This window comes from Onychomys torridus, chromosome 5 (assembly GCF_903995425.1).
Source record: "Onychomys torridus chromosome 5, mOncTor1.1, whole genome shotgun sequence".
NCBI classification, from domain to species: Eukaryota; Metazoa; Chordata; class Mammalia; order Rodentia; family Cricetidae; genus Onychomys; species Onychomys torridus.
Window position 1 is genome coordinate 75,858,403 of NC_050447.1, and position 21,727 is coordinate 75,880,129.

At 37.6% G+C, this 21,727-nt stretch overlaps 1 protein-coding gene across 5 annotated transcripts in view; it reads left to right on the forward strand.

The window, feature by feature from the left end:
- The window catches only part of Plxdc2 (plexin domain containing 2), a 410,802-nt gene that overhangs the window by 289,356 nt on the left and 99,719 nt on the right, over nucleotides 1-21,727 (forward strand). For all 5 annotated transcript variants that reach the window (XM_036187497.1, XM_036187498.1, XM_036187496.1 and 2 more), the window contains 2 exons: nucleotides 2,320-2,438; nucleotides 15,844-15,943. In XM_036187497.1, coding sequence (XP_036043390.1) covers nucleotides 2,320-2,438; nucleotides 15,844-15,943 — 219 coding nt within the window. The remainder of the gene's footprint in view (nucleotides 1-2,319; nucleotides 2,439-15,843; nucleotides 15,944-21,727) is intronic.

The window sequence follows — 21,727 nt, forward strand, 5'->3', positions numbered from 1 at the left end:
CAGTGAGAAGTCAGAACAGAAAGGCAATAAAAAGACAAGTCACACAGGAAGAAGGTCTCTCTCTCTCTCTCTCTCTCTCTCTCTCTCTCTCTCTCTCTCTCTCTGGGAAGTGAAGGCAGCCAGGTGGTAAGATAAGGTGGTTTTGGCTCTTTGCTAGTGCTCTGATCTCTTGGGCTTTTAACTTTATATTTGGCCCTGTGTTTCTTATTTAATAAGATTGTTTAGAATTTCATATACAACCACAGGTGTGAGAGAGCTGGCCCTGATGGCACGGGCATAGGAGAGCTGGCTCTGCCCATCCCTGAGGTGGGCAGTAAGGTGAGAAATCAATCCATGAAGTCTGCTTAAAGGGCAAAGGGATTTATTAAGAAAGGAAAACTCCCCAGGCGGTGGTGGCACATGCCTTTAATCCCAGCACTCGGGAAGCAGAGCCAGGTGGATCTCTGTGAGTTCAAGGCCAGGCTGGGCTACCAAGTGAGTCCCAGGAAAGGCACAAAGCTACACAGAGAACGCCTGTCTCAAAAAAAACAAAAAGAAAAAAAACAAAAAAAAAAAAAAAAAGAAAGAAAAAAAAGAAAGGAAAACTTACAAGGCAGAACAGAGGAATTGTCACAGGGTCCTGGAAAAGGTGAGGCACAGTCCCACACTGTTCTTCTGTCCTGGAGACTGTCCCAAAATCCAAGTCCCAGCAAAGAGTGATATATGTGCACCTCAGGTCTTAAGGGTATTGGAGAGACCACATCCCAGGAGCATGTTTTGTTTTTAATTAATTTTTGGAGGGGATTTTTTTTGGGGGGGAATGCTGCAGTGGTGAGGGGCAGATATAGAGGGAGTGGGAAATGAATGGTATTGTGGTGCATAATGTGGGATTCCCAAAGAATCAGTAAAGAATTATATTATTATAAATCTGTATTTCAAAATAAGCCTGAAGTGGTGCTGATATGGATGGTTCAAGTATCACTCTTGAGAGTCCTGATGTAAAAGGCTTTCTATAATGCCATTCCTGTGCTAGATACTGGGTGGGAGTGTGTATCTCTGTGTGTATGTGTGTGTGTATGTGTGTGTGTGTGTGTGTGTGTGTGTGTGTGTGTGTGTGTGTATGTGTGTGTGTGTGTGTATGTGTGTATGTGTGTATGTGTGTGTGTGTGTGTGTGTGTGTGTGTGTATAAGAGCACATGTAAGTGTGTGTTATAAACATTATATATAATATGTTATTTAGAGCTAAGCAAGGGTCATAGTTACTCATCGTCTTCTTAAAGAATGCACAATGTCAATGAAACCAAAACGTGAATTCTCATTTGTGGCCTGAGTATTTAACACTGTTTAAATTTGCATTGTGCTTGAGTAGTTTCATATAAAGACAAGAAGGTTGAGGCACCAGAGTAAGATGTACACCAGAGCAGCTTCAGCCTATATCTTTCCAAGGGGGCTTCAAAAGTCAGCCCAGGACCCTATAAGCTTCTCTCTGGTCTCCTAAAAGCAAAGCAACAAACATGTAAACACAGACATAGTTCATGTAAGAGAGAAGACCCATTAACTGTAAAAGCAATCTCTTCGGGCTGGAGAGATGGCTCAGAGGTTAAGAGCACTGCTTGTTCTTCCAGAGGTCCTGAGTTCAATTCCCAGAAACCACATGGTGGCTCACAACCATCCGTAATGGGATCTGGCGCCCTCTTCTGGTCTGTGGGTGTACATGCACACAGAATACTGTATACATAATAAATAAATGAATCTCAAAAAAAAAAAAGAAAAGAAAAGAAGAAGAAGAAGCAATCTCTTCACTTAGAAGAGTAAATTGTGAGTTTGAAAAGACATAGTTCTTTCTTTATATGTGAGTTCAGCTTTTGGGAAGGTGTTCTTTCTTAGCATTTGTCAAAAGTATTTGAAATCCATTCAATCTGCCATGCTGTTTAGAAAGTGGCTCATTGAAATCTAAGCAGATAATATCCTAATACACTGCCTCAAGGCTATGGTCAGGTTTTTAGCAGATAATAGCCATTCAGATTAATGAAATTAAATTCCACCATACTGGGCAGGAATCTCTCTCTCTCTCTCTCTCTCTCTCTCTCTCTCTCTCTCACACACACACACACACACACACACACACACACACACACACACACACACACACACACACACACACACACACACACATATCCCAAATGCTATTTTAGTAATAGAATCCCAGTTATCCATATAAAGTTGAAATGGCATAATGACCCAATCTGACATCTAGATAAAGGTGTCTGTGAGTATTCTTCCAGAATTGAGGCATATATTTTTCTTATGGCATTTCTTCTTTCTTCTGTTGGAATACAGGCACAGCACTTGTTGTTCAGTGGGACCATGTCCACCTGCAAGATAATTACAACCTGGGGAGCTTCACATTCCAAGCAACACTCCTCATGGATGGACGCATTATCTTTGGATACAAAGAAGTAAGTGACAAGTTGAAGATGGTTCTTTGGGTGACCATGGCCTTTCCTTTGAATGTCAAGATATTGTAGTCATGAATGGCAAATGGAAAATCATTTTCTTACTTACTGGTTTCTTTTTCTGAATAGAGAAAACTTTTTTAAAATTCATTTCTTTGCCAAGGGCTACAGGCTAAAATTTGTTTTTTATTTTGTTTTATATTCTGATATTGTCATTATGACCACAAAATTTATGAAATTATAGAATATTTATAGTATTATAAGAAAGAGCTAGCTGGGTAGTGGTGGCACACGACAGGTGGATCTCTGTGAGTTTGAGTCTAGGCTGGTCTACCAAGTGAGTTCCAGGAAAGGTGCAAGCTACACAGAGAAACCCTGTCTCAAAAAAAAAAAAAAAAAAAAAAAAAGGAAAGAGCTAAGAAAAAAAAATGCTGACTTTAAAAAGATTTTTCATCTCTCTATAATTATTTATATTTTTAGGTTTGGTGGTGGATGGCTTGTTGATTTCTTATTTTATGTTGATCCCCAAATATTAGTTGACATGAAAATGGGAGATTTAGTATTAAGAGTGCCAGCAAAGTAACTTCTATAATTTTTTCCAGCTAACGTTCATTAAAATCTGATAGATTTAGATTTAAGTAGATTTAAAATTATTAGGACCTTACTGACCAACTGAACAAGGGAACTTAAATTGTATCTTGTTTCATATTAACAAGCTGACAAATGAAATTTACTAAATTGTAGCCTTAAGTTCTGCGGAATGTTTAGACTAGAATAATAATGCATTTGATTCCAAACTCTGCTGACAGTATAATGAAAGTCTACTAGATGAAGGATATACAAAGAAAGTAACAAGAACAGCAGATGTAATTTTTAAGGCAGTTGGTAGTTTCAAGAGTAATTCTGACAATGTAAATTATTAGTGGGCATGGTTAACCCATAGTTAATGGGTAGTTGTAATACAGATCCAAATCTTCCCTTCAATCTGAGGATTGTCATTTCTTTTGATAAAGAATCCCTGATTGTCAAAAGGTTGTGTATAATAAAGAAAGAATTCAGTGTGGTCACCACCCCTGCAATCTATATATACCATAAAGTGAACATCATAAAACTTAAACTAAATAAAATAACTTTTTAAAAGTTACCAACTATGTTTGTTGTTTTCCTTCTTTGGAAAAGATTTTCCACATAGAACTTTATTTCCTTGGGGAACTCTGCAGTTGGAGAATGATATGGGATGTGTTCTGATCTAAATTGCTTTGTCCAGTGCTAGGTTTAGATATCATTACCCCCTGTATTCTTATGTCATCTTCCCTGGAAGCTAGAAATAGTTCCCTGAGAATAGTCCTTAGAGGCCTCATTTGTACCAGGGTTTATTGTACCCTAAAGAATTTTCTGGGATGTCAGTGTAACATCTAGGAGCAGCAGTTTTCAATTGTTTTAATTATCTCTGTTGGTTTAAACTGTTTCTGGAAAGATCAGGGTCAGTAAGTCTGATGCCTTCCATCTTACCCACTGTCAACAGTGTCAAAACAGATACTTGCATTCTTATTCTGGCTTCATTTTCTAGTGGTTATGATCAAAATTGCCATCATTATTTACACTGTTTTTTTAATTAAGAAATTCTTTGTTCATTTTTTATATACCAACCATAGATCCTCCTCCCTCCCCTCCTCCCGCCTCCCGGCCTTCCTTCCCTAACCCACCTGCCATTCCCTCCTTCTACAGGGTAAGGCCTCCCATGGGGAGTCAACATGAACTTTAGACCAACAGCTGTGGAGCCTCCAAGGGAGTAGACTAGGCCCTCTGCCTAAGCGAGACAGTAGTGTCTCTTGATTTGTTTAAGGGGTCCCCTGGCAGGATCAGGATCCATCCCCGGTGCATCAGCAGGCTTTCTGCAGCCCACTGCCTATGGGAGAACACCTTGTGCAGCCTTGGTGCAAGGGGTGGGGCTTGGAACTGTTTCAACTGAATGTACCAGGCTCTGCTGACTCCCCGTGGGAGGCCTTACACTGTTCTTAAGGACTGTCTCACTTTGCAGAGTTCAAGCTAATTCTTCTGTTCCTTCTCTGTTCTTAGTTGGCATTTCAGAGTGATATTCATATTTATCCATTTTAGTCAAAGAAAATTTTTTCAATGTGGTTTTCCTGCTTTGTCATGGGGGCTTCAAAGCTGACAAACAGTTCAATATTACATGACTTCCCAGACTGGGGAAACACATCTCTACTCTGTCCTGTGAGTTCACAGAGGTCCTTTGCTTGTTGTTATTTGCCTTTCTATCCTTTTTCAGAGATAACCCTCTCACAGTTTGTACTCACTCCAGTGTCTTATGAAACCTTTTGTATATTTATCCCTCTTTCTATTTCCTCTAGATTTTCATTCATCAATCACGTCTCCTTGCATACACCGTAATTTCTAATAAAATACTGGACCTTATTTACATGATACTAAGAGATATGTTTAGGATTGTAATGTTATCTTCCTTTAGGGAACATTTACTTTCTTGGTTTGGCACTGAGGGCTGGACAGATCCTTCACTCTCTCAGGGGCAAGCTTATTCAGAGTTGAGGCTTGTGAGCGGCAGGTGAGCCTTGACTTCTTAGAACAGTTGTCTTTTAGCCATATCTAATGGAAACTGGGTATCAGTAGATCCTTTGCCTTAGACACTGGAAGACACTTTTTCCTCATATATGGCCATTGGGTTATTTTAATGCAATTAAAAAGCCAGACACATGTACAGGGGCATTGCAGATAACATACCCACACAGCATAGGAAGCAGCCTATCACAATAGTTCCCGTCAACAGCAAATCTTAGAGGAGGTTCACTATGGAAAATGTGGCTATTTATTAAGTGAAATCACTTTCCGTCTATCCTACCATTAAAATATTTAAAACTGATATTCCTCAGTGTGGCTTTAACTATTTCTTTGGTGAAGAGCATAGTTAATAGTCACCGAGGCCATCCAGTTGTGGGTTTCAGTAGATCCCTGATGCAATTAATTGTTTTTGAGGACTATTCCTCTTAGTTAAGCTATAATGACCCTTCATGCATAGTTATAGCCTGGAAATCTGAAGGATGAACAGTTGTTGAATTGCAGAATTTATGAGGAAAAGATAGAAGAGCCAAAAAAGACTCAATAGTGAGACTGTTATCTGTTATGTATAGAGTAAGTGTCTTCTATGCTTGTTGCTATATGAATAAGAATGTTCACCTGTGCAAGTATAATATGTATCATATACATACATATATCTATATCTATATCTATATCTATATATATAATGACTAGCAAACTTTATAAATATGTAAGTAGAAAAGTGATATATACATATAATTCATGTAATATATATGGTATATAATATATATATAAAGAGAGTATGTTTGTGTATGGATATAGATATAGATCAATGTTTGGAAAACAAGGAAGGAAAAATGCTGATGAAACATTTAAGAAATATTTATAAGGAAATGTTGATACAGATGATTCTCCGAGTTTTAAATATATGCAAATTGTATTTCCATTGTTTGTTTGGATCCTATCATTCATATATTTGGATATATATTTTTAGTTATCCATATAGAAAAGCCCCTAATGTTTTAAATTTCTGTTTCCCCTCCAAATGTAAGAAAGTGACAAATTGAATAGCTCTCCCTTGATTATTTTCTGATAACAAATGCTGTGGGTAAAGTAAATAATGAAATAAAAATAGCAAAGTAGGAAAAAAATCAATGCTGTGGAGAAAATCATTTAGAACCAAGTAATTTGTAGAGCTGGTCCTGCATCTAGCTGGTTATGTTGTTCTCAAGTCATTTATAAGAGCCTGCTGATTCTCTCTCTCTCTCTCTCTCTCTCTCTCTCTCTCTCTCTCTCTCTCTCTGTGTGTGTGTGTGTGTGTGTGTGTGAGTGTGTGTGTATGTGTGTGTTTGCGTGTGCACACTTGTTTTGCTTATTTGTGCCTTCCTTATAATGTTTTATGATGAATAGGATATGTTACCTAGGGTATTTTCTTTCTTGCCAATTATCAATCCATATCTACTCTCCCTGGTCTGATGTTCCATAACCAAAGAGCTCATGAGCTTGTGGTTAAAGTCCTGAGTCATTTCAACTCTTCCCTCAAAGTGTGAGGTGTAGAGTTTCCTTCATCTCTATCTGCTTTACTCGCAGGCCATGTTTCAGCAAGATCCTTTATCTGGCTTTCTTCCCAAATGGAATCCTCACCTTAGGAGTGAGTGTCCTGACTCAGGCCAAACACTTTGTCATATGTGTCTTCTTTTGCATGAAGTTTTATCACTGACTTGTCAATTCTGTAGCAAACAACCTTTAAATCAGAGGTTACACCAGTTACGTATGAATTTCATGGTGTGTAAAGAATGCATGGTGTGTTGCCAACATTTAAATATTAGAACATTTCAAATTAAAACTATCATGTGTGTTTCTCTCGAGGTGACTGAAGGCCCAAAAGCACTGGGCATGGATTTCCATATTGCAAAGTAGAAGAAAATGTGCACATCAGATTTTCTCTTCATAATGTCTTCTTTCTCATCCCAGGTCCATATTAACTTGTGTAGAAATAAAGTCTCAAGCCCCACTTCCACTAAGGAGGTTGATTTTATTTATCAGCCTCAATTGTTTACGTATTTTAGAATTTTTAGACAGAATATGGCTATGGCTTGGTACATTACTTGTTTGGTTGCTTTGGCTCTGTTTGGTGGCTTGCTGTATGTAGCTCCAGCCCAACTCACATCTACACACTTTCTGCCCCAGCCTCTGCTGTGCTACAAATTCCCTTTTGAATTATACTTTATTTTCCTTTCACGTGGTCAAGTTTATTGATGATTTCAATAACTGTGAGTTAAAAGGAATGAAATCATTCCTGTAGATCATTCACAATATCCAGGAAATCAGAAGGATTTTAATGTAAAACTTAAAATAAATATCTTCTATTCAAATATAGTTATAGGCAATTTGACATCCATATTTTTTTTACTTCATGCATTATTTTGTTAATAGCAAAGAGAGTTTGAAGGTGTGTGTGTGTGTGTGTGTGTGTGTGTGTGTGTGTGTGCACATTCATGTTTATTAGCTTTCCTACTGAATAACATAGGACAAATAAATTTGATCTGTCATTCCAGGAAGATTAGGTAGAAAGTTAAAGGTTCATATACATAAAATGTTAAAATAGAAAGCTCTTGTTTCTTTTGGACCTTTTTGTTGTTGTTTCTGATACTAAGTGACTAGACACCATATTGCTGATTAACAAATGGACAAAATTGAGTTTACAGTCATTCTTTTCAGTTCTGATAGTCATCCTTCAGAACACACCCTCTACAGTCAAGCTCTGGCTGAGACACTGTGCAGCCCATTAGACAGATAGCAGCATCCATAATGAAAACAAATGAACGTTTCGGCAAGCCTTTCAGGGCAGAACAAAGAACAGGAAAAGTAAAGTTCCATCACCTCTGATTCTAGAGTTCTGTGCTATCTCCGTGATACTGAGACCTCAATAAAAGCCCAGCTTGTGAACACAGTTCAGGGCCTCTGTATCCAGAAGAATGACATTATAATACAGAAAACAAAATGGATTTTATCTTTGACTCATTTTCCTATGGCCAGGATATTCTGCCCCAGCATTGCTCAGCCCTAATTTTTCTGCCATAACTTTGTCAAATGTCAGCCTGCTTCCCTTCTTAATTTGTCCCAATATATCTTCCATAGGAAATCTTGGTTCAAATAATAAACTCTTGGCATTGAGAATATAATTAAACAAGTTGTAAAGAAAGAGGATTTATGACTGCTTGGATGAGCAAAAATGAAAACACATTTTGACTGGCGCTAATGCATCCTTCCTGTCTATTGTGTGGAATTATGTACTTGCAAAACCACTTCTCAGGAATTTATACTTCATGTCACACAGAGGCCCATTTCCAATTTGGTTTATTTCAATCATTAAATAACAGCTATATAGACACATCATGACAATGGAGATACATTTCTATATAAGATAAAATACTTCAGGTTAAGATTTCATAGTTTGTTGTTGTTGCCCTAAGATGACTGACCCAAGAGATATTTTTTAGAATACTAAAAGTTTGTATATAGAAAGGGTTAAGAATACATAAGTTTCCATAAGTTATGAAAGACTGCGACTTTTGACAACTTATTTTGTTGTGGATTTACGAACTTAGATACCTCATATTTTCACTGTAGGTTACAGAGTATCATGACAATAAAATATATTCTTTGAAAATTGTGTACAATAATTGAAACAGTTTACTTATACACACACGTGTGTGTGTGTGTGTGTGTGTGTGTGTGTGTGTGTGAGAGAGAGAGAGAGAGAGAGAGAGAGAGAGAGAGAGAGAGAGAGAGAATTGCTTCACTATTGTTAGGGAAAAGCTGTTCATTTTATATGTAGTTTTTAACAGTATCTCCCTCTGATAGATATTAATGTTCACCAATTTTATATCAGCAAGGCAACAAGGAAATCTGCACGCTGTTCTTTTCTGCTGTCAGTGAGCTCGGCCACACTCATAGTCATAGTCATAGTCATAGTCCTTGGTATTTATGGGTAAAAAAAATAAACCCAAAGAAGGCAGAGAAGAAAGGCTATGTAGATACCAGGCAGAGAGGCACTTATTTCAATATGAAACACCTGAGAAGGCTGTCTTGTCTTCGTTAATCTCTGGGGATAATAGGTATTTAATTCAATTGGCAAAAGCAGCATTTCAAAACTTGGATAGTAATTACTTTATCAAAAGGCTTGGGTGGCTTCTAGGAAAATGTAGGAAATTCAAAGATCCTTGTACATTTTCATTTTAATATTTAATCAGAACCAAACATCAGAATGTAAGAGCTCCTAGCATTTTCCAGCCCGTGACATCTTAAAGGAGATCATAAGAAGTCAGTGGTAATGCTGTAAACTGACTGTCCCTCTCCCATTCTCTTTGGCTCAACCTCTATACCTTACCTTCCTGTTCTTCAAGGCTTCCATTGCTCTCTGTATGGTCTGGAGACACCCTTCTTACGTGCTGCATGGCACCCACCTCCCTGCAGCTGGACAATATAATATCCTGGTACCAACTTCAATCTCACTTCTCTCACTCCCTTGTGAAGTCCATCTTGACAGTGGGATGGATAAGATACATCAAGGATTCATCCTTTGGAATCTCTACTGAGTGTAAACCAGCTATCATGGCCTCTCCTGGACAGCTGTGATAACATTCCAATGAACCCCTTTGTCTCCCTTTGCCCTGTACAACCTTGATTCCATGACCGACACTGCATTTCCCTTTCATTTTATAAATATAAAGGAATTCGCTTCTTCTGCATAAAGCTCTCCTAATCTCTTCTGTACGTTTGTTTTGTTTTTGAATTTAAACTAATTTATAGAGCGGGATTTTGTTTGGTTCGTTTTATTGTTGTTTATTTTGCTTCATTTGGAGGTCGTTTTATGAAAACAAAGCTACTCTTTACTCTCACTCCTCCTGCCTTGACCTCTCAAGTAAAGGATTTACAGGTGTGCGTTATGATGATACCCAGCCAAATCTTTCTAAACTTTTTGAAATATAACCTAATGCCATAGCCATAACTTCTCAGGGGGGAATGTATCCCCTGCAAGCTGCACCTCTCAGCCTCCCCCCCACACTTGCTTCCTTTCTCTGCTACAGCAGTAAAGGTAATGTTTTATTTACTAAAAACACCAAAAGCAACTCACTCAAGCCCTTTACATCTGCTGGTCTCTACCAAGAACTGTTCCACATGCCAAACTCTTTTCATTCTTTCAATTTTTGATGTAAAGTCATATTAGAGACACCTTCTCCAACTCTCCTCCTTACAGACTCCAATCCCTCTCTATTTATTTACCTTATTTTATAATATACCTTAGTCTCAAGCTCCTTCTGGAAAACTATGTTATCTTCTTTGCTTGATTTGGTGTCTCTAACCTGTGAATTGGAATCTCTGTGAGTACAAGATTATTGCTTTCTTCTCTGAGTAATTCTTGTTAACACATCACTATACACTATATGTTAATTTATATCTGATGAATGAATGAGTGTATTCTGGCTTTTCTTATCAAACAGCAAGAACATTGTAACTTTTCAAGTAAACTATTTCTGTGTAGGAGATATATTTTAGAAATTTATTTTCTATTCCATATTCCCATAATGCATTAAGACTCATGATAAATACACAGAAGAGAGTGGCTTTCTCACTGAGTATTCAGAAATCAAAGTTTCAAGAATATGTATATTTTAAGACTGGTGGCATGCTAAAATATGTCTTTTGACTGAAAATGGAGCTTTTTCATTTGTATAGAAAGGCAGTATGTTTAGTTAATAATTTTGTTTGAATCATTGGTAACAATACTTTTGAAACTTTAAAATGTCAAAGCAGGTATGGGAGAAATGGTTCAATGGTAAAAGCACTTCATAAACAAACGTGAGATGCTGAGTTTAAAATCCCAATGCCCACTTAATAATCTGTGAGTGGCTTTTCATGCACCTGAGGCCACAGCACTGTGGGAGCTAGAGACAATTGTGAAGACTTGCTTTGCATCAGCTAGCTCCATGTTCTGTGAGAGAGCTTGTCTCTAAGAACCAACTTTTTAATTGTGTTATATGCTATATTTACACAAAATTATTGCAAGTATTATATGCACCCTGAAGGGATTTGACTATGTCAATGAAATAAATTATTACCAATTGGGTCATACTGAAAAAAAAGAAATAAAGTGGAGGGGATAGAATAGGCGCTATTCATATCTCCACATATGCATGCCCTACCCTCCAGGTGTACATCACACATATGTATGCCCTACAGGTGTACATCACACATATGCATGCCCTACGGGTGTACATAACACATATGCATGCCCTCCAGGTGTACATCACACATATGCATGCCCTACAGGTGTACATAACACATATGCATGCCCTACAGGTGTACATCACACATATGCATGCCCTACGGGTGTACATAACACATATGCATTCCCTACAGGTGTACATCACACATATGCATGCCCTACAGGTGTACTTCACACATATGCATGCCATTACAGGTGAACATCACACATATACATGCCCTACCTGTATACATAACACATATGCATGCCCTACAGGTGTACATAACATGTATGCATGCCCTACAGGTGTACATAACACATATGCATGCCCCTACAGGTGTACATCACACACACACAAACACACACACACACACACACACACAAAAGTTTGAGGGCTTAAAAGGCTTGTAATGTTCTACTGGAATATTCTAATCTTTTCAGTAGAATTTAAGAGATACTTCATCTTATGTACATACACCCAAGCTTTGTATCAACAATTTGATCTTTAATAGAGAATGTATTGTTCAGTATGAGTGTGGCTGTGTAACAGATCACCCCTTTTATAGCTAAAATCAATCCCATTCTGTTGTTTTTAGATTTTCAAACTCTTTATTTAATTTCCTTGTGCTTTTTACATGATCCTAGGATCTTAAGACAGTCAAATAAGAGCCAAAGCATAAGCATTAATATTTTATCATATTTATCTCATAATTGCCTCAGTTATTGTTTTTATAGATATTCTAGACTGGGTGTGATGTCCTGATCACACCAATCAGCGTGAGAGTTGAGCAGATGTGTCTCCTTATATCAAATTTCATCTTTATGTGTCCTTATTTTTTCACATGAGTTTCTTTTTATAAGAACATTATGAATATTGAAATAGAGGCCCATCTTACATTAGTACAAATTCATTTTAACCTAGTAAATACATCTATGAATTATGAACCAAAAGCTGTGGAGCCCCCAACTTGATCAGGCCCTCTGGATAACTGAGACAACTGAATAGCTTGAACTGTTTGGGAGGCACCCAGGCAGTGGGAATAGGACCTGTCCTTAGTGCATGAGCTGGCTGTTTGGAACCTGGAGCTTACACAGGGACACTTTGCTCAGCCTGGAAGGAGGTGACAGGACCTACCTGTACTGAATCCACCAGGTTGAGCTGAATCCACAGGGGAGTCTTTGCCCTGGAGGAGGTGGGAATGGGAGCGAGAGGCTGTGGGGAAGGCAGGGTCAGAGGCTGGAGCAGGGAGGACAGGGGAACCCATGGCTTATGTGTAAAATTAAAACACAAATATCCGTATAAAAAATAAAATTTGAAATAAAAAAAATTTAAAAAAAATTTGTAACCCACAGTACTCCAGGATATGATATTTGGAAACAATCCCATTCTTATTACTCATATATCAATGATTAATTTGGTTCTGCTGATCAGGATTGGGCCATTCTGATTTTAAATGTGTTATTACGTACAATTCCTGTGTGTCAGGAACTGACCAGCAACTGGCTAGTCAAGGATGAACTCTTCTGGGGAGAAATCACCGACAACAACAACAGAGCCTTCTTGTAACTTGATTACGTCATGAATGAACACACCTTTTCCAGACAGTGACAAGGACCAGGAAAGGAAATAAAAGTCCACTGGCACTTTTTGGCTTTGTGTTTGCTTTGGACCAGCCTCAAAGTCAGAGTGAGATGTTGCTACCAAGTCAGAAAGCAACCTGGACAGGAGAAAACTTGAATTGAGCCCATGAGTATCACTAATCTACCACAGGCAAAAGCACTGGAGGAGAAAGAAGGGTAGGCACAGAGACAAAATATAAAGGAAAGAAGTAAAAGAAAGGAAAGAGATGGAGGCTTGGGAATGGGAAGAGATAGAAAGAGGTAGAAAATTTGGGATGTGAAATCTGGAGATGAAATTGCTGGAAGGACACAAGAGTAAGACACATGACCTGGAAAACACAGTCTGTTGTGTACACACAACATGCATGAAAACATAACAAGGCCTTTTGGTTGATGGTTATGTAAGTTCCATCCTGAAAATGGGAGAGAAAGAAGCAAATCCCATAACTCGCAGTGCTGGAGAATGGAAACAAGTGGCCAGTGCCAGTAACGAAACTGTAATTTTTATTCTAAACATGATGAAAATGTAATTTTGCAATGAGGTTTTACTTGTATGTTTTTCCATCTTTTTTGTCTTCTTAAACTTGGTAATCTAAAATACCACTTATGTTAGCATTTCACAGCCTACGGTATAAGATTGGGTACTAATATAACTATACTAATATATTATATTATATCATATCATATATTATATTATATTATTATAACATACTAATAAAATACAATATATCATACATTAAATTATATATATATATATTATATCACATAATAAATTATGTATAATATAACAAATATATTACTATGTTATAATACATGTTGGCTTTCTGTTACTATAACAAAATACCTAACATGAATATAAGGAAAATAGGTTATTTTGATTCCCTGTTTTAGAGATTATATTTTTATGATAGTTTTATGTAGTTCAGAATGCCCTCAAATAAAAAAATATACCTCCTTTATAACCTTTGCCTTCTAATCCTCCTGCCTCCATCTACCCAATAATGGATTACAAGCATGAACCACTGTGCCCTTTCTCTCTAGTACTAAGAATTGAATCTTTCAAGGGCTTCATGCATGCTAAGTAATCACTTAACCAGTTTAGCAATGTCCTTAGTCTCCTATTAATGGTTTGGATTGAGAATTGAATGAATATCTTTGCTTTGAGTTTCTGATATAGATGCCAGAAAGCAGTGCTGGAGAAGACAGCAAAAGGGGAGAGGAATGTATCTCACAATTCCCTTGGAGAAAATGTTACAAATACCTAACAACTTGCCACTAGGTTTTAGTCTTCTCAAAGTCCTAGTACTTCCCAATATCACCACCGTCGTGACCAATCTATGACACATAGTCCTTTGGGGGACATGTAACATCCAAATTCTGATAATGTCCATGAAAAAAATGACACATTGATTAATACTCAGCACTGGTTTCTAAGTTACCAAATAAAATATCACCTAATGTTGGTTATGAACAGGGCATTCTGCTATAAAATTGCAACAATCAACTATCACTTAAAGGATGGAAGAATATGACTGAAACAATGTAAATGGGAAATGTCATTTCTGACCATGATTCCACCAAGTTCCGAAATAATATTATCTCTCAAGTTTACCAAAATAGCCTGTTACTGTTTCAGGATGTCATAGGAAATCAACTCCCTTTCTATGTAGTGCTATCCTGTTTACTTTGACAAATACAGTAACATCAGATAAACTATATCCTTTAAAAAAAATCTTACATTAGTCTGAGTGTGTGTGTGTGTGTGTGTGTGTGTGTGTGTGTGTGTGTGTGAGCATAAATGTACAATTCAGTTGGCAACTTTCCAAGATCCTATTCTCTTTTTCCATCTTCTTTGGAGGCGAGGTCTCTCATTTTTCCATTGGGTTCCCCCTTCTTGCTGTAGGATTGCAGATCTATGCTACAGTGTCAGGCTTTTTACACGGGTTCAAGAGATGAAACTCAGGCCATCAAAAAAAAAATGCTTTTACCTCAAAAGACATTTCTCTGGCCCCTCAAATAGAGTTGTTATTGAATTATCTACAGATGACCCCCAATTTCCTCCTAACTAAAAGTTTTCTGGTGCATTTGCCCTTTCCTTTTTACTTCCTGCCCTATTAGTTATTGAATATGGCCTCATTCCTGTTTTTATTTATGTAAAATGGTATTAAAGTCAGTGGACTCTTTCCTAAATCCAGAACAGCCACAAAGAAGTGCTCATTCAGAGTTGACAAATCTTGGCTCGTGTACAATCAGTGTGCCCTGGGCTTTCAGCTGAAAATATTAGAAGTGTGTGCTCTATCCAGATCTTTAACTTCCTTGAGATTCAATTTTAGGCTATGATTCCCTGAGACATCCCATATTGTCTGCCTCAGAAGTTTTCCAGTTACCCTTCCTTCATAACAGCCACTTAGAATAAGAAGCATTGTCCGTGATTGACTTAACTATACTCTTAACCAGTCATGTATTATGTGACTAACATATGCTATGTAATATACTTATTTTTGTAGGTCTCTATGTTTACAGGGCCATTTATAAACAGGAGTTTAAAAAACTCCATAAAATTAAATGCAGAATAAAGCCATGTATGAAACAAATAATAAAAGAAGAATTTTGTTATGGAAATTATAGCCAGTACTAGTCATAGTGTACATGTGTGTGTGATAATTTCATAGCTCATGGTATCAATTATATTTGAGAACCTATTTCTATCAATATCAAGTTGCCAACACATGACCAGAAGCTCTTGTGAGTTTATTTCATATATTACACTAACCTGATGTGATTCTAAGGCATTGTCTATTTACTTTCTGTGATAATCCATGTTTGTTTTCTAGTTTTTCATCTCCAGTTTCTGATTTTATTCATTGAACAGGATGACTCCACGCCGATGCCTGAGTGCAAGTCATGTCTAATACACAGAAATCTGCCTTTCCTTTTTTCTAGATACCTGTCTTGGTCACCCAGATAAGTTCCACCAACCATCCAGTGAAAGTCGGGCTGTCTGATGCATTTGTCGTTGTCCACAGAATCCAGCAAATCCCCAGTAGGTAGAAGAAGGGTAATTGAAAGTTAATCTTCCTATTGGGGTCAATTCTAAGGACATTGACCTCAAACAGGTGAACTGCAGAAAGAATAAGATAACCGCTGCTTGTTAATTTATGTGGTTTATGTTAATTACTCTTTTTAAAAATGTATTTATCTTATTTTTTTATACGGATATTTGTGTTTTAATTTTACATATCAGCCATGGGCTCCCCTGTCCTCCCCCCTCCCTCCCCTGCCCCTGTCTTCCCCCCAGCCCCTCCCCCCCATTCCCATCTCCTCCAGGACAAAGACTACCCTGGGGATTCAGCTCAACCTGGTAGATTCAGTACAGGCAGAGGAAGCCTGAACTGACCTAGTCTGGTGATCAGATGGCCAAACACCCTAACTGTCATGCTAGAACTCTCATCCAAAAACTGATGGAAGTGGATGCAGAGATCCTCTGCCAGGCCCCAGATGTAGCTCCAGGAGTCCAATTGTTGAGAAAAAGGAGGGATTGTAAGAGTGTGAATTGTTGAGACCAAGATGTTAATAACTCTTGTTGGATTTGCTTATCCCCATTTCCCCTGAATTAATAAGCTTAGGGAAAGAGAAAAGACAAGGCCAATCCAAGGACATTTGAGTGTGGCTGGGTTTGGCCTCTTTGGCAGAGAGGGCTCCCTAACAACAGCAGGAACATGGATGTAAAACAGTGACAAATTATCTAGTTGACAGCCCTACAATGTTTCATGTTTGTTTAATTATTTATTTTAAATAATTTTATGAGGAAAAAAGAAGGTTTGTGCCATTTTATAGTTAATACATTTGATCAAACCAGGGAATTTAAGCAAAGAAAAATGGAGATGAACCTGTACCTCCCAGAGAAGTCACATCTCTCCTTTTCATTTACATTATTTTTGCTAATGTCATTTATATTTTGTAGAGTAAGAGAACACTCATTATTTGCACAGTTGTTCCTTAGCTTTGCAGATTAACATGTTGCTGGGGGATGTACTTAGACCTAGAGTATGTGTTTTAGCATGTGCAGAGACCCTGCATTCATCCTAGCATTTAAGCAAGGAAGAGGAAGGAGAAAGCTAACAAGCTGGCTGTGTTTTCTGCTGTTCTGACCACCTTCTAAGCATTTTTTCAAGACAAGGTTTTGCTGTACAACAATTCTGGCTGTCCTGCAAACTCTCTCTTGTAGACCAGGCTGGCCTTAAACTCAAAGAGATCTCCCTGCCACTGTCTCCCTAGTGCTCAGGGATTAAAGACATGTGCCACCACTGCCTGGCTGCATTTTGACTTTTTGTTGTTGTTGTTGTTGTTATTATTTATTATATTTGTGCTTTAACCCTACACATCAGCCATGGGTTCCCCTGTCCTCCTTCCTCCCATACCCCCCCCCACCTTCCCCCCAGCCCCCCCCCCACTTTGTTAAGACCAAGATTGGAAATGCACAGGGACAAGTGGCCAGACGAATGGAAGCACATGAATTATGAACCAAAGGCTGTGGAGCCCCCAGCTGGATCAGGTCCTCTGGATAAGTGAGACAGTTGAATACCTTGAACTATTTGGGAGGCACCCAGGCTCTGGGACCGGGACCTGTCCTTAGTGCATTTTGACTTTTAAACCTCCTCTCCTGCCAAAATAATCCTGACAAATCCTTCAGGGCACTAATCCTGAGAGTGTTTGTTTGCTCCTTTAAATATATTTATTTAAAGCAAGGAGTAATAATAAAATACATTTAGAGAGTAGATCATGTACTTACCCGTTTTCAAGTTCTTCCTTTATTTCATTAGTGGCAACTTTATTTTATCACATACATACTTGAGATGATTCTGTTTAATTATGTCACCTCTCAATTGCAAGGAGTAAATGAAGTGGAAACTAGACTCTCCAAAGAAAGAGTGTGCTAACACTCAAGGATTCTCTTGGCATAGGATGGCATTTATTATATGTGACGATTCTACCCAGTGAAGAACATGTACACCCTCCATTGGGTTTCTCCTTGTTATCTCAGAGACCATAATAGGTAATGTTCAAGGGAATTTTTAAATCAAGGCAGATTTTTCAGAAAATTAATTGTACTGAGAACAAAGCAAAGATCCATTAGTGTGTGTAAGGCCACATAAAGGCTTCCTGACAGAACTCTTGAATAAGAGGCAGAGCCCTGGAGAGTCACGGTTGGCCTCTGTTTGAGAAGGAGTGTTCCCACATTCTTCCTTTCAGGGGAGTTAAATCGGGCATGACACAAGTCAGTTATTCAGCAAGGAAACAGGGAACACTGGCTTTGGTTATTTTGTTTCTTTCCATCCATGGAAGACTGTTTATGTGCTGCTTGCTAAGAAGGCACTTTAGAGAACAAACCCACAAAAATACAAAATAATTTTTATGTTCTATGAAAATCTTTTCTTGTGCGATATTATGTTTTATTTTTTTTCCCTAATCATACAGTTGTGCTTAGAAGGGTCCTAAAATGTTATTTAGGAAGTGTAACCATGCTGTGAAGGGATAATTTTAGGGGAAAGAATTCTCCAAAATATAAATTGCATTAAATAAACTGATCATAAAAAATAAATACGTGTGACTCTTGAGAGCAGATTATGTATGCTCCTTGGACTCAGTACTCACTGCACAAAAATGACCCAGGACTAGAGCTGATCAGTTCTTAGGCAGTTGCATGCCTTCAATGGCATCCACAGCTCTTGTTGACCTTATTATTCATTCCAGAGGGGAAAATAGCCAAGAAGAAATGGGAATCTCTAATGCTCCCCTTCTATGCTACACGAGTCCACGTTGAAGGAAGACAGTTGGAATTGATGAGTTCTACTTTAAAATCATTCTAGGAACAGGAAAATGTTAATCTCTTTAAGAATATGTTCTGATATTACAGGGTGCACCAGTGTATCACATAGTTCCATTTAATGATTAATTGAAAGAGAAGAAATACATACTTTTTAATGTCAGAAAACAATAACCCAAGGTTTGTTTAATACAAAGTATGATTCCTCCATCAACTTCCCAACCCCAGGAAATGAGACAATTCTAGAGACACATTAACATTATTTGCCATTACTTGTGCTATGAGAATGCAGATAAATATTTAAGTCCCTTACAAAATTATGTTAAGAAGTCTCGCTATTGGGAACAATCCCTGTGTAGAATATGAATCCTTTGTTTCAGTTACTGCTTTTCTCACTGGGTATATTTTGAGAATAATGGATTATTATACCGAGTAATGGACAATTACTTTCCTTTCATAGTTATATTAACTCTCTAGTGACTGGTCGTAAATGTTGCTTCTCATATTAACATTTGTTAATGACATTTGTTTGCTTCTCTCTCCTCCAATTTAGTATTTTGAAATTCAATTGTAACTTCTGGCTGCCGACTTTCTTCTTCTAGCCTCACTATTTCTACACCCTCCAAGCTTAACAAGAAAGGCATTTTCTCAAAAAAAAAAAAAAAAAAAAAAACTAGAAAAATTAGAATGCTGTATGGGTCTTTGGAAAACAAAACAAAAACAAAGGAACTTAAAACTGTGTCACTTAGTAACCAGAAATTTATTTGAACGCACACAAATAACGTTTTTAGCAAGACGAGCTTGCCTGTGTAGCTGCTGACCTGACTGAAAGAATTCTAGTACAAGTCATGAGAGAGACAGTTTCCAAATCCCTTAGGATATTTCAATCTATGCTTCTCACCAGTGATGTTTTGTAATATCACACCCTCCTCAACATCAATTCCTTTGTCAAATTTGTTGACCTTTGCTTTGTTAGCTATTATATGTCACATCTCTATAAAGACACTCTGCCATGTTCAGAAAAAAGAACTTCAATTAATTTGTATAGCAAAATGTCTTAAGAGTTTCTAGCTTGTATTTGAACTCTGGAAGCCATTTGTACATATTTTGCCATATGTGCAAGGTTTTCACAAGTTTGCAGACATGAGAATTTTTCCCAGAAGTCAATTGAAACTACTTAGAGTGAGAATAAAAAATCTAGTAAACATAAGCCAAGTTTTGTTTATTTAATATTAAAAATAGCTGTGTCTTTAATTCTCAAGAGAACAGCACACTGTCCAAAAAAAATCTTGCCTGTCTTGTTCATCAGGTCTACACTTGAACATAAGGTTGCTAGCTAAATGTGGCAAAGTCTATTATGACTGCTTAACCTTAGACACTAAATTTTAAATTACATTTAACTAATTTTAAGTTCAAGAACAGCATGTGACCTTTGGCTGGCAGACTAAACAAGGCAACAGTAGACCTTGTACACACCTATATTTAAGTAAAAATGTTGATTGTCAAGTGCTTTTAACATAACTTAGTTAAATATTATTAATAATGAATTTCAAGCATAAGTGTACTTTTTAAATAGTAACTTTTGTTGGGCAGTGGTGGCACACACCTTTAATCCCAGCACTTGGTAGGTAGAACCAAGTGGATCTTTGTGAGTTTGAGGCTAGCCTGGTCTACCAAGTGAGTTCCAGGAAATGGCACAAAGTTACACAGAGAAACCCTGTCTCGAAAAACCAAAAAAAAAAAAAAAAAAAAAGTAACTTTTGAAATATAACCATTATAATAATAGTAATTTATAATTTTTATTTTGTGGTAGAGTATAGTTATTGTAATTTAACAACTGTAACTTTTAATATGAAATTAAAACCATGAAAGCACAAATCATCATGTAAACTTTTTCTTCTAGATTATTTCATAGAACCTATTTCCAGTGCTTCCAGAAGAGCCTAGTTTCTCTTTTCAGAGTCGTCTCTCCTGTCGTTCATTTAGGCCAAATCAGTCTATAAATCTCCAGGGAATGGCACAAGCTGATCTCCATTCTCTCTGAGTGCAAAGCCCTTCAGAATTATTCATTTTGCAGGATGTAAAACTGCTGCCCTTTGCAGCACTATTCCATTTGCTGCTTTGATTTTCAAGTCTGAACTAGCTCACCAAAGGCTCAATGAAAGGATAAATAAAGAATCATGCTCCTTTATAACATACCATCTTATTAAGGAGCATTGTGCAAAATGATATTTCATTTTAATTCATGCATTATTAGCATACTTTATTTAGTTGATTTTGACTTGAGTTTTTAAAATGTGTGTAGATAGTGGTGTGTGTGTCTGTGTATGTGTAAGAGAGAGAGAGAGAGAAAGAGTGTATGTATGTGCATATGTGAGTGTTAAAGAGAGCGTGTCTGTGTGTCTGTCTATGTGTATGTGTTTGTGAGAGAATGTGTGTCTGTGTCCATGTAACTGTGTGTGTATGTGTACGTGTGTCTGTGTCTGTGGTAGAAGAGGGTATTGTGGTGGTAAATCCATGTGTGCACAGAGACCTGGAAAGGACAGGACTTTGTGGGTATTCTTCCTTTGCTCTCTGCTGTATTACCTTGAAAGATAATCTACACTGAATCAGAAGCTTAGTGTTTCCTATAGGCTGGTTGGTCAGGAGCTCAGGGGATTTGCCTGTCTGCACATCACACACACACACACACACACACACACACACACACACACACACACACACACCACAAAGGCTGTCAAGCATCAGTACCTAGCCTTTTGCTGACTGGTGGGGATTCAAACTCATCCTTTATGAATTCAGCAAGTGCTCATGCACTAACCCATTTCCCAGCCTGCTGGAGAGAGAGAGCAAGAGAGAGGCAGAGAGAGAGAGAGAGAGAGAGAGAGAGAGAGAGAGAGAGAGAGAGAGAGAATGAACTAAGAATACTTTGGATGTTAGAACCACAGATTCATAAAAATTTAACACATTTGAGAACTTTCGTGGGGATGCTATGAACAA